The sequence below is a fragment of the Terrapene carolina genome, unplaced genomic scaffold, assembly GCF_002925995.2.
Source record: "Terrapene carolina triunguis isolate 2854851 unplaced genomic scaffold, T_m_triunguis-2.0 Scaffold89, whole genome shotgun sequence".
Classification (NCBI taxonomy): Eukaryota; Metazoa; Chordata; order Testudines; family Emydidae; genus Terrapene; species Terrapene triunguis.
The window spans coordinates 30741203-30760838 of record NW_020664440.1 but is presented as its reverse complement, the minus strand read 5'-3'; the positions used below and the strand labels follow the sequence as shown (position 1 = coordinate 30760838).

At 59.7% G+C, this 19636-nt stretch overlaps 1 protein-coding gene across 1 annotated transcript in view; it reads right to left on the bottom strand.

Moving 5' to 3' along the window:
- Positions 1–19636, bottom strand: part of ATG2A (autophagy related 2A) — a 38357-nt gene that overhangs the window by 1069 nt on the left and 17652 nt on the right. The window contains exons 14-40 of the mRNA XM_026650347.2: positions 19422–19595; positions 19012–19264; positions 18190–18292; positions 17708–17867; positions 17116–17258; positions 16274–16434; positions 15769–15926; positions 15048–15198; positions 14010–14203; positions 13442–13522; positions 12227–12333; positions 11481–11573; positions 10564–10634; positions 9957–10033; positions 9407–9577; positions 8042–8168; positions 7448–7671; positions 6931–7160; positions 6702–6837; positions 6252–6446; positions 5630–5731; positions 3883–3967; positions 3145–3331; positions 2572–2644; positions 1393–1475; positions 993–1114; positions 448–602 (exon numbers count right to left, since the gene is read on the bottom strand). Coding sequence (XP_026506132.1) covers positions 448–602; positions 993–1114; positions 1393–1475; positions 2572–2644; positions 3145–3331; positions 3883–3967; positions 5630–5731; positions 6252–6446; positions 6702–6837; positions 6931–7160; positions 7448–7671; positions 8042–8168; positions 9407–9577; positions 9957–10033; positions 10564–10634; positions 11481–11573; positions 12227–12333; positions 13442–13522; positions 14010–14203; positions 15048–15198; positions 15769–15926; positions 16274–16434; positions 17116–17258; positions 17708–17867; positions 18190–18292; positions 19012–19264; positions 19422–19595 — 3816 coding nt within the window. The remainder of the gene's footprint in view (positions 1–447; positions 603–992; positions 1115–1392; positions 1476–2571; positions 2645–3144; positions 3332–3882; positions 3968–5629; positions 5732–6251; positions 6447–6701; positions 6838–6930; positions 7161–7447; positions 7672–8041; positions 8169–9406; positions 9578–9956; positions 10034–10563; positions 10635–11480; positions 11574–12226; positions 12334–13441; positions 13523–14009; positions 14204–15047; positions 15199–15768; positions 15927–16273; positions 16435–17115; positions 17259–17707; positions 17868–18189; positions 18293–19011; positions 19265–19421; positions 19596–19636) is intronic.

Genomic DNA, 19636 nt, shown 5'->3' with positions numbered 1-19636 from the left:
CCCACACCCTATACACACAGACCCCTTCGCCCCAGAGATACCCATAGTCCCCACTCCATCACACACGCACTCTCCAAGTCGCCCCCCCCACTGATCTGGCCTATGAGCCAGAACTGACTCAGGGCAAGAAGAAAGCATACTGGAAGGGGAGTAGCTGGTTAGAGGAGAGTGGGAGACTGGGAACCAGGACTCCTGGGTTCTGTTCCCAGCTTTACCACTAACTTTGGGCAAGTGCCTTCCCCTCTCAGTTTCCCTCATGACAAGGGGATGGGGGGCTTAGTACCTGAAAAGTCCTTTCCGATGCTATTGCAGACCCCTGCTCCTTTCCCCACCCCCGCCTTCCACGCTGGCTGGATAGGGCCATGCTGCAGCCCCGCCCCAAAGCGCCGGGGTGGGGAGTGGCCTGTCCCAGGCTGTGGATGGATGGATGGGAGGGAGGGTTCTCACCTGTATGGCCTGCACCAGGCGGTTGCTGAGCTCCAGGGCGGCCGAGGCTGTGGAGGTCCCGAAGGAGGCAGCCCCGCGTTGCAGCCCCCGGATGATGCGCCCGTCCTTGCGGTACTGCTCGATGGGTAGCCAGAACAGGTCACGCAGTCCATGGACTGGGGGAGGAAAAGAGAGGCCAGCTTAGCCGGAAGTGGGGGAACCCCAAGGGCAGAGATCACAGGAGAACAGCCCCTCCAGGGCACAGCACCCTTTCAAACCTCCCCCTCTAGACACCATCGCGTCCCTCCCACCTCCATCACCCCCACCACACTGGGGCCCCCCATGCCCATCACCCACTCCACACTCGCTCCAGGCCTCCATCTCCCTTACCTCCCACCTCTCCACGATCACCCCAGCCCTCCCCGCCCCCCCCATCTCCCTTCCTCCTGCCCCATGCCTTCCACCCCTGATCTAGAGCGAGGTGGTTCTCCCCGCACAGGGGCTTGGCACAAAGCTGGGGGGGCCCTGTGCAAGGAGGGGGCAGGGGGGCTGTGTCAGGAACTCACAGAGCTGGACGACGGAGTGCATGGGCCCCACACCACCCAGGATGCCTGGCAGCTGGTTCTTGCGGATGTCCGTCAGCCACTCAGTGAGGGCGTAGCTGATCACCTTGTCCACACCCAGGAGCCTGGTGGGGAACAGACAGAGGGTATTGTGGGAAAGAACGAGGTGCCCCCACCATGCCCTCTTAGAGAGGACTAAGCCCTGGAGCTACGCTACAGACTGAACCCCACCCCCTCCCCAGCAGTGCCAGTCAGGGTAAGAGAGCGGGGCAGAAACAGACAGCTCCATCCCACAGTCTGAGCCCTGCACGGGCACAGACCACACCCCCTGCCTGCATTGACTCCGCCTCCCTCTGCCCCCAAGCCCAGCAGGATTGGGCACATCCCAGGCCCCCCAGTTCACCCATGTCTGCAGCAGAGGCGCTTGAGCTTGAGCTCAGAGCAGTTGAGCTGGGCCAAGCCGATGAGGATCCCGGCGAAGGTGCCCTGAAGAGGGGGAGAGAAAGGGTTAAAGCACTGCTGATGCACGGCCCACACCCCTCCCTACAGCCCACCCCTGCATCCCCCCTCCCCAACACTCCCTATCCCACACCCATCCCCCACACCTCCATCCAGCTCCCCCAGATATGCACAGCCCCGCCAACGCCACTCCCCTCGTATCATGTGTACCCTGCATTCCCCTGCTCCCATCTATGTACGGCTCCCACCCCCCGGCACTGCCCTACCCCACAGTGCCACACACCCACCCACAACCTCCTCCCCCCAATAGCAGTGCTGCCAGCTAGGCACTCCTCTGTTCTAAACCTGGTTCCCACACTCAGCCCTCCTTGCCTCAGTTTCCCCAGTTGTAGAATGGGGATTACACCTCCTATGAACCACCACCTCCCCCCCAAACGCAGGCATGTCTCCACTCCCACCCTCCAGATATCCCCCGGTGATAAGAGAGGTTAGCTCTGTCCCCACAGCCCAGGCAACCAGGGTCAGTTTTGATGGAGTCTCCCTAGGCCAGTCTGATCTCAACTGACACCACCTTAACTTGTTCCACACCAGTTAACTTCACCCTGACCCCAGCAGGATTCAAACTAGTGACCTAAGGGTCAAAGGCATCACGGAGGGTCCCACTTTCCCCTCTAGTGCCAGCTCCTGGGGCTACATTAAGGCCCACCTGACAATAAGCCAAAGGGGTGGATTCTGCACCCCCTGGAGAGGCTGCTCAGCACTGCACCCCCAGACCCAGCAGAGAGGGAGCAGCAGCCCCACCCCTAAACTCTAGAGCCTGCCCCACTCCAACCCCCACCAGTACCAGAGCCCCTCCACCCCACCCTGGGCCAGATCCACCCCTCCCCCAGAGCCAGATGCCATCCCACTACCAACCCCCACCCCCAAGCCCACTCCTACCCAGGGCCAGATCCTGCACTCAAGCCACAGAGCTCATCCAACACTATCCCCCTCCACCACCAGTCCTTCCAGCAGGAGGCAGGAGGCTTTGGCTAGTTGTGGAGGGAGCGGGGGTCTGGGATTACCTGCCACCTCTGCCCCACCCAGAGGTTCACTGGCATCTCCCTGCCCCAGCCCCACTTACCACCTGGTCCATGGTCATGTGCTTCCCATGATAGTCCAGCCAGATGGGCACTTCTGACGTGAACCGGAACTCCCTGGGGATCAACCAATCGGGACAGAGAGCTAGAGAGACTGGCAGACGAGGGGGCAGGACTTACAGCCAGGCCACCTCATGGGCACAGATCTTATGCTAAGCAGGGCCCGAGGCTGGATGGAGACCACCAAAATCTTGGAGCTGCAGGTGGCGGGGTGGGAACTCAGCAGGGGGCGCTCTCCCCCTGCAGTGAGTGCTGACCCCAGCGCGGTGCTAGGAGGCGCTGTGCTACAGGGAGCAGAGATCAATATGAAGCACTCTGCCAGACAAAATGTGTAACTAAGGTCCTGCTGCTGCGTGGTCATTGATGGTCCCCCCGGTACCTCCTCTACGGATCAGGCGGTGGGAAACCCCGTGATCCAGGCCGTAATTCTAGCTTCCATCATTTCTGTTCTGCCTCCTTCACCCCTCATGTTCCCCCACCCACCGCTTCAATTTGAAATAAGATTTCCCTTCGCAGCACCTGCTGCGCCCCACCCCAGAGGCAGCAGCATCTCATACCTGAAGTAGATGGGTTGGTCCGTGGAGGACGAGGCATTGGAGGAGGAGCTGTTTTCGCTCAGTGTGGTCTCCACAGAAGCTGTCATTTCTACCCCCACCAACCCTGGCCCCCGGCTCCCTTCCTGCTCCTTCCCCAGCGATTCGGACTCGGTGGCTGGGCTGGCTCGGACCCCTGGATCTGGGCGGGCTATTGGGGGGAGGGGAGAGAAAAAAAGGTGGTCAAGGAGCAGGGACTTCACCTCCCTTCCCCCCAGCCCATCTCAGGTTCCTCCTCTAACTCAGCAGGCTGTACATGCTCTTGGCAGCTCAGGCCTTAGCAACATCCCCATCTTGTTTCAGAGTAGCAGCCGTGTTAGTCTGTATCCGCAAAAAGAACAGGAGTACTTGTGGCACCTTAGAGACTAACAAATTTATTAGAGCATAAGCTTTCGTGGGCTACAACCCATGCATCCGAAGAAGTGGGTTGTAGCCCACGAAAGTTTATCCCCATCTTGTGGAGACAGGTGGTAGTGTAGCGGGCAAAGCCCATGAAAAGCAGAGTCAGGAGCCCAGGTTACAGTCACTGTAACACTTGGTGTGGCCAGATGCTCACGTGGCCCGAGAGTCTGTCCCCCTGCCTCAGTTTCCCCAGCACGAGGAAGGTTTATGCCGGGGCTACAAAGATCCAGAAGATCCTCAGAAGAGGAAGCTTTATCCCTCCCCAGCCAGCCAGCACCTTTGGGCTACTCTTCAACTTACCTTCTGTCCCAGCCTCCATGGGCAACACAGGGTTAATGCTGACAGCCAGGCTGGTGAAGAAATCCTTCAGGAAAAACAAGGCATCCTGGTGGGGAGGAGAGGCAGCAACAGGCAGTGTTATAGTGGAAGGTGGACAGCCCTCAGTCACAGACCTGGCTGCGCTAATTACCCTTCTTTCAGGCTAAATGGAAGGAGAAGTTAAGCCCCTTTATGAGGGAAAGAGCTGGAAACAATAGAAGCCACTGCCCAAGGCCGCAGGCCTGAGCCCTGTGGGGTTTCCAGGCCGCCTGCAAATGCAGGGGATTGCTTGGCAAGCTGGGTGTGTGCGCGAGGCAGAGAGCCAGCAGACAGCGAGAGAAGCGGAGGTGAGTGTGGCCCTGGAAGACAGGAGGGGGACAGAGCTCCTTGGACATCGGGCTAGCTGGAGAGACAGACTTGGAAATTGTGAGCAAGGAACCAGCTGTTCGTTCCTGCTGTGATCAGGGACACAGGACTGTGGGCAGGGGTGAAAGTGGGCTGGTACGGCATACCGGTAAGAAGCCGGTACCATCCCGTACGCAGCCCATGTTAAAGTGCTGCTGCGGCAGTGTTTTAACGTCACTGCCCCTTCCCCGTCGGCAGCTCTGCCGGTAGGAATCCTACCAGTAGGGCCGCCGATGGGGGAGGCAAAAGGGGCAGCTGCCCCGGGGCCAGCGATTTAATAGGGCCCGGGACTCCCAGCCATAGGTGCCGACTCCATGGGTGCACCCACAGGGAAAAATTGGTGGGTGCTCAGTACCCACCAGCAGCTTCCCGCCCAGCTCACCTCCGCCTCCGCTCCCCCTCCTCCCCTGCCCGCTTTTTCCCCCTCCTACCCAGTGCTTGCGCCACGAAACAGCTGTTTTGCGCAACTGGGAGGGAGGGGGAACGCGGTGCGCTTGGGAAGAGGTGGGGCCAAGGCAGGGATTTGGGGAAGGGGTTCAATAGGGCAGGGAGGGGGCAGAGTTAGGGTGGGGACTTTGGGGAAGGGGTGGAGTGGGGGGCAGGGCTGGGGGGGCGTGAGCTCCCACCGGCGCCGGGGAAAGTTGGCACCTATGCTCCCAGCTGCCGCTGCAGTGGCGCTGGAGCCCCAGACCCTTTTAAATTGCTGCCGGAGCCCCTGATCCCCCAGCCCACCCCTTCTGCCCGAGGCCCTGCCCCTTCCGGGGGCTGGAGCTGGCCCCCATACTGGTAAGAATTTAATATTACTTTCACCCCTGACTGTGGGGAAGTTCTTTGTAAACGGACAGGATTGCACCAGAGAACTTGCCCCCCTCGCATCATCAATTTCTCCTCCTCTTGGAAACAATAACTCGGCAAGACACCAGATGCTGGAAAATCGCTCAGGCCAAGGGGGCACCAGGCAGAGTCAGAGCCCATCATTTGGAAAGGAGCGGGGGGAATCCTTGAATGGGGAGTGGGGAGGGACAATGCTGAAGCCCAGGAAGTTGGAGCTCTAGGAGAGAAAGTTGATTCCATTCATACCTATAGACACAGGCCTTTCTGCTCTAGGCGGCACCAGCTCTGATCCAGCCCCACAGCAGGGAACTGGCATACAAGGCCTTTCCCCTCGAGGGGGTGCTGGTCTGAATCCAGAACCAGGTCATTAGGGACCGGGGGGGGGGGGGGGGGAGGAGGGATGTATCTGGATCAGGGCTCCCCCAGGGAGTGGGGCCAGGGCAGGGAGTCTCTAGGCAGGGCCCACGGAGCTATCTGCAGCCCCCCTCACCTGGTCGATGTTGAGGCGCAGCGGCAAGAGGGAGACACGCAGGCAGCACTCGGGGCCGCCCAGCCCGGCCTCAGGGCAGACATGCAGGGCCTTGATGGTGAGCTGTGAGGGGAGATGTCCGGTCACTCACAGGAGGAAGGAAGGGGGGTGTACGGTCCACTGCCCTCCCTCAGCAGGGATGGAGCAAGCACCCCAGCCCTCCCCCAGTTCAGATCTCACACCCAGCCCCAGCACCCATCCCACACCAAAACGCTCCCCCCCAGAGCCCTCCCCCTGCCCAGATCCCACCCCTCCCACCAGAGCCCTGCCCCTGCCCAGATCCCACCCCTCCCCCCAGAGCCCACCCCTATACAGAGCTCACTGCCCCCCTCCCGACCCCAGTGCCCACCCCACACCTCTCTTCATGCCACCCCAAATACCTTCCCCATCCCCCAACTGCAGTGGCTGCCCCTCATCAACAGCCCTCAGAACTCACCCCTACCCCAGGTCTGGATCCTACCCCACAACCTCTCCTTAAGCCCCAGCACTCACCTCATGTCAACTCCCTAGTATCTGCCCTCATCCCACCCCAGCCCCCACCCCCTGCCCCTTACCCATCCCTCCGTCAGCCCCCCGGCAGTACCATGTTGGAGTGGGCCCGGCGTGGCATCTTCTCGCTGGTGTACAGGTAGAGGAACTTGTTGATCTGGGAGGAGGCCAGCCGGTCCCGGATCTCCAGCTCCTGCACGATGAACACCTGCCGCGACACTGGCTGCTCCTCCAGCTCCGCGGGCAGCTTCTCTGCCCCACTGGGGTAGGTCTCATGCTGGAAGCTCACCTGGAGGGAGGGGAAGAGGCTAAGGCTTGATAATAGTGTGTGTGGGGGGTCCCTGCCAAGCCAGACACCCCCACGCAGAAGGGCTGGGAGCAGAACGCGGCTCTATAGTGTCGGGGGAGTTGAACATCACGTCTATGACAAGGAGGTCAGACCAATGGGCCTACCCAGCTGCTATCCTGTGGCAGGGAGATCCTCAGAAGAGCCTTTGTGGGACGGATGTAAGCCCCACCCACTCACACACACACCCGCCCTCACCTTGGTGAGCTGTATCTCCATGAGCAGGTCATGGAGGCGCCCGGTCCCGCCCTGTGTGCGCCAGGTGTTCTGGGGCCGGTTGGCCATGGAGGAGCGGGAAGGGGAGCTGCGGGCGCTCGACAGGCCGGGCCTCATCCTGCAGGGCGGGGGAGAGAGAGGGTCAGAGCTGCTCAGCCCAGCCCAGCCCAGCCCCAGGGCAGGCTGTACCTGCCAGGCAGCGAGGTCTCACCTGGGTGAGTGGGCATGTCCTGGGGGGGCGCGCCCGACCCCAAAATCCCGCCCTCCATAAAGGTGCCAGACCACTGAGATCTCACGCAGCATGACCCGGCTCTCGGGCAATGGGAAGTGTGCTGGGGCCTTCAGCAGGTCTGTGCTGCCCAGCGGGCGCGAGAAGTAGCCGTCCTTGATGGGCACTGGCCCTTCCAGCAGCTTTGTCACCACTGGCTCTCCGTCCTTTGGCTGGGGGTGGGTGAGATACACACAGAGGCAGGCCTCAGAGCAATCAGTGGACCCAGGTGTCCAACCCCTGCCCCCAATATCCCACTACTTCATCCTTCCTAAAAAAAATCCAGGCATTTTGACCCGGCCCAGCCCTGCCCCACCCCCAACCTCTCCCTGTCCCTCCCAGCTCCCCATGGACTCCAAAGCCCCACCCCATATCAGTCATAGCCCCCCAGGCCTCACAGCTTCCCCTCGGTCCCCCATCCCCATTGCCCACGGCCCCCACGGGATCTGCCTCCCCTTACTGGGATGCCCATGCCGGGCGCGTCCAGGATGCAGAAGTCGTCATTGTCGGTGGCCTCGCTCTCCTCCTCGCTGCCCTCCGAGGAGCAGAAATCTAGCCCCACTTCCATGGAGGCTGGGGGCAGGGCTGCAGGGGGTGGGTGGCAGGGCTTGCCCCCAGCACTGTTCTCCCCTGGGAAGAGATACACTGAAACGGGGGAGGTTTGGTGCAACTGCCCGGCCTCTCCTGGGAGGGGAGAGGGACATGGGTGAGATCGACCCCAATGAGATACTCCTGCCATCCCGCCCGACATCCACCCTGCCCTGGATCGAGCCAACGGCCCCTCCTGCCCCACATTCCCCTCCCGAGCCCTGGATCAGGCCAATGGGCCCCTCCAGCCCCAGATTAGCCCATTCAGCCAGCTGATGATTTGGGAGCTAGGGGTGACACTAATTTCTCTAGCCCTGCAGCAGGAGTGATGCAGCCACATGCCACACAGCCCCCAACCCTTCCCCTCTGCCCCGCACCGTGCCCAGCGGCCCCCAAGGAGTTGAAGAGGCAGCAAGGGGACACCATGGTCCCCTCGGCTCCCCAGGCTCTCACTGGCACCCCTTACCAGACTCTAATGTCAGGTCCCTCAGGCTGCGGTCGGTGTCGATGAGGGCGTCAGTCAGGTCCCGCTGGTTAATGGTGGCCGTCTCGGCGGGCAGGCAGGAGGGCAGCGAGGCCGGGCTCTCTGACAGCTGGGGGCCAATGAGAACCAGGGGGTGTTATGTACCGAGTGATGGGCACCCATGGATCAGCACTGCCAAGGGAGAGCAGCCCCACCCTGCTCCCTGGGGCACAGCACACACTAGCACTGTGTGGGGGCACTCGGGTCAGTGCTGATGGCCAGGGGAGACACCCTCTACTGAGCTAAGTTCCCTCTAAGCTGCGCAGCCGCCTATTAAGCCCCACCGGCCCCAGCATGGACCTGCCTCGGCTGGGGGGAGAGGAGCCCCTCCTTCAGCCCAGCCCAGCTGGAGCTGCCGCAGCTGGGGAGAGAGCTGGGGGGGAGTCCTGTCTCCTCACTCCAGCCCTGGGGCAGCCTGCACTCCAAACCCCTCATCCCTGGCCCCACCCCAGAGCCTGCACCCCCCTGCACTCCAACCCTCTGCCCCAGCCCTGAGCCCTCTCCTGCACCCCAAACTCATCCCCAGCCCCACCTGAGCCCTCATCCCAATCCTCTGCCCCAGCCCCCTCCCACACTCTGAATCCCTTGGTCCCACCCCCACCACATGAATTTTGTTATGTGCACCAATATGGAGGTGATCACCTCCATATTGGTGCACATAAAATTCACTCCGCAAGTGGACGTAAAAAAATTAGAGGAAACACTGCCTGGGCCCTCCTGTCCTGCAGAACAGTGCCCCCTAGCGCCGCAAGAGTCTGCTCTGATTGCTAGGGCAGAGCTCCCGCCCCCGTCCCTCCAGCATATGCCTTTCCTTCACAGCTGTTAAGGCCCGACCATCAGATCATCCTGTCCAAGCTCCCGCAAAATGCAAGCCAGAGAACTTCCCCATAAGATCACTGCATCCAGCCCAGATCTGATGGTTGAGCTAGAGTGCAGCTCAGAGACAAACACAGAGTCTTGATTTAAAGACCCTCAAGGGCTGGAGCCCACCCCGCATAAGTTGCTGCAATGGTGAATCTCTCCCTGCTAAAAAAGAAGAAAAAAAAAAAAGTGTGCCTTATTTCTCCTGTGATTGGTGCAGCTTCAGGTATTGGATCTCAGTCCTCCAGCCATGCCCCAAACTGGCTCAGCCCCACCTAACTAAACTACGAAAGATCCCTGAGCATGCCCCCCATTCAGGCACTGAACTGGCGTGACGCTGCTTAGCTAGAGCTTTGGAAGATCCCCATGCAGGTCCCCCATCCAGGCACCAAGCCAGCCTGACCTTCTCAGCTAGGGATGACACCAGTCCAGACTTCCTCTCCCTACCTGCACCTTCTGGCCAGCGATCTCCGTTGGGCTGTCCTGCCGGGGTGGCGGGTGGAGGTCCCCGTGGTTGACCACGTACTGGATAAGGTTGGCCAGCATGGCGCAGGAGTCGGCACAGGTATGGAGATGCACCACATTGTTGGAGCAGCGCAGCTCGAACAGCGGCTGGGTCTGGGGTGGAACAAAGCGAGTGAGAGACAGCACGTGTCATACTGGGGTGGGGAGCTAGAGCAATGGGATCCCAGATCCTTGGGAAAGGTCAGCGCTGTGCTCTTGAGGGGAGGTGGGGCAGCTTAGGTCCCACAGGCTCAAAACGCAGCAAGGCTGCTTTGAAAACACCAGAAGCTGCACTGGAGAAGACTCTCACACCGCAAGGCTACAGCGACGGATAAGGAGGGCTGGGAAGTCACCCGCCTCCTGCATTCGGCCACATGGAATGTCCTCCCCACCCTGCGCAGTCACCTCTTAAGGGGGGGTTCTCTCCTGGGATTTCCATTGCAGTTACCAGGCCTGCCCCCACCCCACCCTTTCTGGCTGGGCTGAGCCTCACCAGCTTCCCGTCAGCACTCCCCTTCCACGTGGTGATGACCAGCTCAAGCAGATCCACGTCCAGGACACACACGTAATCTGAGGCCAAGGGAGAGCAGAGATTCAGCCTGACTGGATCCCTGGGTCTATCCTGGGCTCTGGGAAGGGAGTGGGGCCTGGTGGGTTGGAGCAGCGGGGGCTGGGAGTTGGGACTCCTGGGTTCTGCTCCACGTTCTCTCTCTAATTCGGGCATGTCCTCCCCCCTCTTCTTTGGGCATTAGTTTCCCTGCAGCAATTAACACACCCAGGACGGGGGACGGTTAAATCCATTCAAACATTTGGGAAGCCCCTTGAAATCCACAGATGGAAAATTGTTAAGCAATACGGGGTGTCTTCTACAGAGCCGCCTGCCACCATGCTGGGCTATGAGCACCAGCTCCCCCATCCAAATACTGACCAGGCGCAAGTTTGCTTAGCTTGAAAGACCTGCCGAGAGCCCAGCCTGAGGGGCTATGGGGGCATGATGCTTGAGGGATACCTGCTGCTCCCCAGCAGCCTTTCAAATAGCTGCTGTTTTCAGTGCCCAGAGCACAGCAGAAGGACGGACATGCGGCCCGTCCAGCTCTTACCCTTCCGCAGATCGACCGTCTCCACGTCGCATTTGTCAGACAGGTAGATGGCAGAGTCATCCAGAATAAACCTGGGGGAAGGGGAGAGTGACTTAAACCCTGCCGCCCCTCCAGTAGGCACATGCCAGCTGGATCGAGTACAATCAAGATCTTGTCCATCACTGTACAGTAACTATGAACCCAAGGGCCCCACACAGTGCAATAGGTATCAGCAGGGCCTTCTGGCCCTGTTACACGGACCCTGACTCCCACCCTGGGCCAAGGGAGTAAGCGCTGGGGAGTGGTGGCTCAAGGAATAGGACACGGGTCCTTTCCCCTCTAGAGGGCATTGGTGCCAATCCAGCCCAGGATGGGAAGACAGGGAATGGCACACGGGCCTTTCCTCTCTAGGGGCGCTGGCTCTGATCTGGCCCCAGAACAGTGGGATTGGCTGGCTCGAGAGGATGGAGAACGGGATATAGGGCCTTCTAGGGGTGCTGGCTCTATCCTGGCCCGAGGGTGGGGAGACTGGCTGGCTCAGGGGGGCAGGGAATGGAATACAGGGTGCCAGCTGGTGTGAAGAGACTGTGCGTGCTGGGGTGAGACTCCTGCAATAAGCACACCAGGCCCAGCAGTTCACGGCTACACCCCAGGTAACTGGAGTAGACATAGGCAGAGAAATCACTCAGGATTCCATCGTACTGGGCTCCTTCTACTGCGCCCACCACCACGGCATCCAGGCACCCGCACGATGGCAGCTCCAGAGCTGCTGACCCCAACTTCTTCCACACAAGCCAGCACTTGGTTATTGTGCGCAGCCCAGGCTCGGCCCAGAGGGAACGGGTCTCAAGCCCCCTGATCTCACCAGCCCAGGGAGAGACAGGCCCTCCCTGGAGAGGGCAGCTCTCTTGGGTTGTCCCCAGCTGGAGGACACCTACCTGAGCAGGAAGATCGAAGTATCCACAATGATGTTGCTGGACAAGGTGAAGGTCTCGGCCGTGATGAGCACGCGGACGGGGAGGTACAGGGGCCTGAGGGGCGAGATGATAGTGACAGAACCAGTGTGGGGGTGGGGTGTGATGGGAGGGCTAAAGGAGCCAGGAAGAGTCCCCGCACGGCAGGGTTATCCCACAGCCCCCCCGCCAAGATGGGATCACAGCCTTCACAGGGGCCAGATGATCCACGGCTGCCCTCTGCTGGGTCCTTACTCCTTGCTCTGAAGCATGCAGTACTGGCCACAGCCGGAGACAGGATACTGAACCAGATGGAGCTCGGTTCTGATCCTCTCTGGCCGGGCCAGTGTTCCTGTCCCACCTGAGACTATCTCAAGGTGACAGAGGCTCCCACCATCGCATCCAGTCTCCAAGATGCCAAGATAAGAAGGAGAGCAGACAGCAGAGATCAGGCCAAGTTTTGCTTTAACAAAGACCCCACTCCCCTCCCAGAACTGGGGATAGAACCCCGGAGTCCTGGTTCCCAGACCCCCCTGCTCTAACCCACTAGACTCCACTTGCCTCTCCGAGCTGGGACAGAACCTGGGAGTCTGGATTCCCTCAAACCAGATCTGCCAATCTAACTTCTCTGTCTCACCTCTGTTCCTCCTGTACAAACAGCCAAGGGCCTCTCCTATTTTACAGCCACCCTTTTCCCCGTGCGGCCCACTCGCCTCTGCTCCCCTCAGTACCTGTAGTCAACCGCGCAGCAGAAGAGGTGGGTGTGCAGCACCGTAATGACCGTTGGGGGGACAAAGCCCAGAATCGGATCGTCCAGTACGTCCAGGAAGTCAATCAGCTGAAAGAGCGAGAGTGTGAGCGTGCGCACCCCAGACAGCAGGTCTTCATGGGGGCAGAAAGGCCAGTGCCGATCCCCTGAGCTGGAGGACACCTCCCCCGCCCCCCGATCCCTGCATCCAACCCCAGTCCCCTGTGGTTGAACTAGGAGGATTCTCTTTAGACCAGGGGTGTCGGACATACAGATCTAGCCTGGCCAATGCATTTGTGTTGGCCAGAATCTCAGCTTTCATGAAAAAAGGAGTCAGTTTTTAGGCCTCACAGCCTCCTCCATGTGCCTAGAGTATAACCAATTTCATAGCAACTGCCTGAGTCTGCCAAGAGCCTGAGCCAATGGCTGAGAGATGCGGGAGCTGCACTGAGTGAAAGTGACACAGCGACCTGCTAGTCTCAGAGCTGACCTTTCCACTTGACACGCTCTCATCTGGCCCCGATCCGTACCAGATTTATCCTCACAAACACCCCTTGGAGGCAGGGCAGGGTTCTTATCCCCATGGCAGATTGGGAAACTGAGGCACAGAGAGGCAAAATGACTTGCCCACGGTCACAGCAGGCCAGTGGCAGAGCTGGAAACAGAATCCAGGTCCCCCGAGTCCCAGTCCAGTGCTCTAGCCATTCGGACACCCAGCCTCACTCCATCACCACTTTACAAGCAGGGAAAAAGAGGCCCAAAGACTTGCCCAAGGTCACACAGGGAGCCTATGGCAGAGCCAGGAATTGAGCCCAGGTCTCAAGTCCCTGGCGAACACCCTAACCACTGGGCAATGCCCCCTCTGGTCCAGATCAGCTATTCCACTGTTGATCATGGCAGCGGAAGGAACCGGGTGGGGGCTTACGCCTGCAAGGGGCAAGAATTGCCACAATTAAAACAGAGATTCGGGCCCTGCCCAATGAATGAGTTTGACTCCCCTTAGCTGGACACCAGGGCGCGAGTCCAAGCCATGGAGCATCCAATTTGTCCCCTGGGAAAGCTCCACACCTTATAGCCATGCTGGTGTTGGCCCAGCTTCCACTCCTGGCCCCAAGTCTCCCTCAGCCCAGTGGCTGCTACACTGCAGAGCTCCCTCTGCTATTCACCCCAGGATGGGTACTTCCGGCTCAGGACGTACCTGTGTGTACCAGCTCTGATTGGTCAGCGCCATGTGATGTCGCATGGTGGCCCCTTCGAGCCTCAAGGTGACCAGGAACTCCTGGATTCGGGTTGCAAAAGGGGAGAATGGGGAAGCAAAGTTAAAAAGCAGGGAGACCCCCCAGATGGGGAAAGGCTCTGCAAGGGGCAGGATGGGGGGAATCCATTTATGAACCCCCTTAGGACATGTCCCCCCAAACCCACCAGACCAGCAGGCTTCTAGCACCCCCACATGCCAATCCACCCCAGCTGGGCCCCATCCAGACCCATGGCCGTTCATGCCACAGGGGGCAGTGCACAAGGAGACAGGACCGTCCCAGTGGCTCTCCGAGGTGAGGAAGGAACAGAGGAGATCCTACAGGGAAATAGCCTCTAGGAACAGACAAGTCAGATGAAAGCTGGCGCTGAGATGTTTTAAATTAAACAATACATGCAGCATCCCAGGGAGGAGTTGCTTTGGCTCTTAGCCTGTTTGGAGAAGGGGGAGCAGAGGGAGCCCGCCCAACCGATTCCCCTCCTCCACAGCCCCGAGAGTGGAGACAAGATACCTTGATCTTCTTCTTCAAGTCCAGGTTGATGCGGATGGCAGCCGAGAGCATCTTGAGGGGCCTGTCCTTCCTGCCGCCTGCCAGCCCGCTCAGCACCCCCTCCTCCGAGGAGTAGATTGTGGGGTGCAGCCTGTCAGGGGGGGTGAAGCTGGGGATTTCCAAATGACTGGCCAGGAAGTAGTCCTCTACCACAGCTGAGGGGACACAGAGAGTTTGGCCGGCTGGCTGGCCAGCCAGCCATCCTTCCCACCAACCCACTCCCAGTGCCCTGTGGGACAGAGCGCTAGCCTGGGACTCAGGAGAGCTAGGCTATGGGAACTATAGTCTGCTGGGTGACACCAGGTAGAGTCACTGCCCCTCTCTCCCTAAGTAAAATGGAGGGTAATGATCCTGACCTCCTTCGTAACCCACTCCGACAGCTACTGATATGACCTCGGTATTAACTCTTGCAGCTGCATCCCCACCCTCTCCAGCATTGCTCTGTCTCTTTAAGACCCACCTCCACCCTAGATGTCCCCCCTCCCCACTCTGAGCTGCTGCTGGGTGCAAGAGCCTCCTCCTTTGCAATCCCCACTGCAGGGAACTGCCTCCTGGCAGGCCTTAGGCCAGCTGCCTCTTTGGCCCATTGGCTGCTCCCACCGGCGGTCACCACGAGGTTGGGCACAGAGGGCAGCGCAGGCCTGACCTGCTGCCTTTTGGACTGGATGGGCCAAGTGAAACCCCAGCTCCACAGCACTTCATGAGATCCCTACAGCGCCCCCCGGAGGGCTCTGAAGAAGGCAGATGGATCCCAGTGTGCCAGGGAGCAGGGCTGCGACTCGGCAGCCCTGGGATCTATTCTGTAACCTTGGGACCCTGCCACTACATGGGGATAGGTATGAATCCATGGCTCAGTGGGAGAGTCCTGGCTCCCAGCCCCCACTGCATCAGCCCATCAGACACAGGACCAGAACCCTCACTCTAACTGACGAGATTCCTCCTCAGGGCAGAACCCATGAGTCCTGACTCCCAGCCCCCCCCCCCCAGTTTGAACCATACCTCTCTGATAAAGGGTGACTCCCTCAGACTCTATACAGAGGTAGCCAAGCTCCTCCTGGCCCTTGTACTGGGACACGCTGAAGATGGTGCAGTTGTCCACATCCAGCACGATCTCTCCATGGGAGTCATCCAGCTTCTTCCCCGCCTCACCCTGGGGGCAGAGGGGAAGGAGGACGAGGGTCAGACGCCCCAGTGCAGACCATTGTCCTTCCATCCCGAAGGGTCAGATGGCAACAGTCACCCAGCACTGAGGAGCAGCAGCCTTTGGGGTTGGATGAGAGGCTATTTATATAGGGATCCCTCAGCTGTGGCTCAGATGCAGCCACCTCTGAGGAGGGGTGCAAGGCTTATTTAAACAGCACACAGCAGCATGGTACAGTAGGGAAGGACGCAGTACCTAACTGGAATTCCAGAGGGAGTTGAAGGGTGACAGGTGGGCATTTGGAGAGGCAGAGGAGAATGACGCAGGTTTGAATTTGTCCTGGACACTAGAAGGAGTAGCTCAGTTCTAGGGAAAAGCAGTAGCCCCCATCCTGGTCCCTGCAGCACAGCGCCACCTAGTGCCACACTGGGACCCCCACTGGCTCAGAGGGAAGGGCTCCGCTCCCTTGCTCCCTGCAGCACCCAGAGATCTCCCTCCAAGCAGTGCCCAGGCCAGACCCTGTCTAGCTGGAGCTCAGAGGAGGTGGCCTGGCAGTGGGTCCCTGGGGGTTGCCCTCACCTTGGCCTCGCACAGAGCCGTCACCCTGCCCTTCAGGATAGAGACCACGGCTGAGAAACGGCTCTGCTGGCGTTGGCTCAGCTGCTCCCCTTTCCTCCGCTGAGCCACCGCCTCGTCCACTGAATAGAAGTGAGAGTCCTCATCCTCAGAGTCCGAGTCTGACGGGGACAGGGAAGAGGAGGGTTAGTGGCAGCTCTCGCTGCATGGGCAAACTGAGGCACAGAGGGGCAGGTCTTGCCAAAGATCATGTCAGGGCTGGGTATAGAACCCAGGAGTCCCGACTCCCAGCCCCCCTGCTCTAACCACTAGACCTCTGCTACCTTCACAGAGCCGGGGACTGGACCCACAAGCCCCTTTCCTTATCCTGCATCCATCACAAAGCAAGCAACCGTGATGCTATTCCCCACCTAGAATCCTTCACTCCCCATTTCCATTAAGGCTTCACAGGTCAGTGCGGGTGATAGGAACCTCTCTCTAGGTTTGGGGGAGGGGCTTGGCTCCTTACCCAGTTTAAAGGCAGACTTGCACATCTTGAAGTTGTCCTGCCAATATTTGGGAGGGTGCGGGTGGCTGGGGAAGAAGGCCCCAGGTGTAGCGCCCCCTGCAGGCCCGGAGGAGCAAAGGAATGGGCTGGCTGGCTCCCACATCAGCAAGTCATTATTTATCCTGGGGAAGGAAAGGAAAGATGCTTCACACCCACAACTGCCTTTGCCTCCCCTCGCCCAGGAGCCCCTCAAAGCACCCCCAATCCTTCCCCAGGCCCAGCGGTGTTTGTTATAGACCTGGCCTGCCTGGTTCTGAGCCTGGTACTGACACAGGAGGAGACGGCCCCTGCCTTAGAGAGCTTAACACCGAGTACTCTCACAGGGTGCCTCTAGGGTGCTGCAGAGAACAAGATGGGCCACTCAATAGGCGCCACCTCCCATTTTGCAGGTGGGGAGACAGGAACAGGAAGCAATTTGCTCAAGATCACCCAGCAAGTTGGTAGCAGAGGTGGGGATGGAACCCAAGAGCCCTGACTGCCAGCCCTGCCTTGCTCCAACCACTAGAAGCCACGCCCATTGCAAAGCTGGGACCAGAACCCAGGAGCCTTGGGCCACCTGGGATCCATCTGCTCAGGCCTGGCCCGCCCCAGCTGACAGCTCTTCCAACCCCAAGCACAGGCAGGGCCGGGTCCACATGAGCTGGGCACTGCCGGTGCCCCGCTCTGCAGATGGAAGGTCAAGAGTCCAGGGGGCAGGCAGGGAGGATTCAGGGTCTGATCCCTAGAGGCTGCCTGGCCCTGTGGCTGCTCCTTGCCAGCCAGGATACACAGCTAGATGTCCCCTCCCATCCCTCCCCCGATACCTGTTATAGATGCTCTCGTAGATCTCCTTGCTAGGCAGGAAGATGTGGACACTTGGCAGGGTCACTTCTAGGGCATATTGCGAGGCAGCCACTGTCTTGGCCTGGAAATCTGCCATCTCCTCAGGGTCTCCAGGGATCACCATCTTGGGGGGAGGCCAGCACAGGAGGGGTTAAAGACTTAAAGGAACAGGCACCTGCTTTGGCCAACCAACTACTAAACCGGAGGGTTCTCAACATGGAGGCTGTGACCCCCATGTAAGGGGTCACGACCTCCCCCTGTCCTTTCCTTACTGGTTAATGGGAGGAGAGAGCCCAAGCTAGATGGAAAGGGGGTTGAGATATGGTTCCTGATATGGAAGGGGGTTGAGAACCCCAATTGGCTCCTCCCTCAGGATCATTCAGCCCATACCCTAGGTCCTCCCTGCTGCATTCCCTGTATCCTGGTGGGCTAACCAAGCCACCTGCCCCAAAGAGACCACTCACGCCTTTCCTGGCGGGATCAGACCCCCTGGCAGGCAGGGCGGCATTCCATGCTCCCACCCTCAGCACTATCGCCTCCCCACTGAGCGCCAGGGAGGGCCGCCCCCCTTACCTCCTCAGTTTCATACATGGTCCTTTTGGAAGAGAAGGGGGAGGGCTCGGGCCGCCGCAATTCACAGGGACTCTCCACCATTGACAGATCCATCTCCTCCTTGTCCATCGCCAAGTCCCAGTGGGACAGGCTGTGCTGGGGGGTCAGGGTCACCATGATCCTGCGCAGGGCCGGTGGGAGGGAAAGTCAGAGGGCACAGGGTGAACCATGTAGACCCCCACCCCATAAGGGGCTACCTGCCCCCGTCTCAGATGCTGCAATGAAATGTTGCCCCCAAACATCTGAGCTCCCCACCCCCCGCCAACCCTGTGCACCACCACAGGGGGCGCTCCATGCAACCAGAGGATGTATGATCGGATGACAATCAGCCGAGATGTAGATGAGGGAAGGAGCTGGTGGGATGGGAGAGGCTCTGGCGGAGGGAGCTGCTCCTACCAGGGTGCACATGGGGCGGGAAGATCAGCCCCCCAAAGCAGACTCACTTTGGGAAGAGGTATTTCTTGCCCGGTCCTTTGGCTGCAGGGTCAAGGGCTTTGCTCACCCGGATGCAGGGTACAGAGAGCCTCTCACCGTCTTCATATAGACCTGCAAGGAGAGTGGCTGGACTCAGTGCCCAGACACACCCCCACCCCCTCCCAAACACTGCCCTTCTACCCTACACCTGGGAGGGCTTTGTAAGGGGACTGGTGGAGAAGTAAAGATGCAGGTCTCCTGGCTATCCCATCGCCAGCTGTGGGAGCAGAGCGGGGAGGGGCACAGAAATCAGGATTCCTGGATTCTGTTCTGGGATCTAATAGTTAAAGCAAATGAAGGTGGGAGTGGAAACCAGGACTCCTGGGTTCTATTCCTGGATCTGGCAGACTGGGAGGGCAGCCTACTGGTTAGAATAAAGAACGGTGTCAGGATGGCTCTGGTTAGAGCATTCAAGTTTTTGTAGGGTCTACAAAACCAAGAGGGATCCATTTAGAAACATCCCCTTCCTATTTTGCAGCAGGAGACATGGGGCCCCATGTTCCCCCCAACTCAACCTGAACAGAGGGGGTCCCTGTGGGCCTCATGCCTTGTCCCTGCAGCCTGAGTTTGCCCTCTAGCCCCTTAGGGGAACAAGACACCCCCAGGAGGGTTGTTGGCAGCAGGGACCCAACCCTGGACCTATGGATCCTAGAGCCAGAGCAGCCACTGTCCAAGTCTACTAGCCCAGAGGCTACAGCAGCCTCCTAATCTCCATAGGGAACAGCGAGCCCCACTCAGGTCAGCGACAGACTTCCCAGGAGGCCTTGCAGCTCAGCCCTTCCCATGCTCACCATGCAGGTCACTTAAGGTCATCTCCAGCCGGGTGGGCTCCCCATGACCCCCCGGCCCTGCCCGCAGCTCCGTCTGGAACACCACATCAGTCAGCTCCAGTCGCAGGCTCTCTTTGCGCACGGCTTTCTCCATCCAGGGCTGACGCTCCGGCTCGGGCCGCAGGTCCGGCACTGGGAACTGCAAGCGCAGGGTGGCCTTGGGTGCTGCCAGCCGCACGGTTGTGTGCCTCTCGGGGGCATGGAGAGACTCTGCCTGGCGCCCAGCCACAAAAGGGGGAGAGAGGAAAGGATTAACAGGGGCCTGGTCTCCCTCCAGGTCCCCCGCCCATTGCAGGCGCAAGCATCTCCTCCTCTGCAGCCATCTGGGAACGAAGCCCCCTCCTGGCAGATGTTCCATCCCCCACACTCACCACATGCATGTCCGCATGGAGGCCGGGGGCTTGATCTTGCATGGACGCCGATGCTGCCAGATGGAGGAGGGACCCAAGCCGGTCTAGGACACCCAGGTCCACATCAGAGTGGAACTCTGCCAGCTCCGCCAACAGCTCCGAGCTTCGCTTAGCCCCAGCCTTCTTGAGATTGCTCTGCAGGGAGAGGTAGAGCCATCGGAGCCCTGGGAACGCCT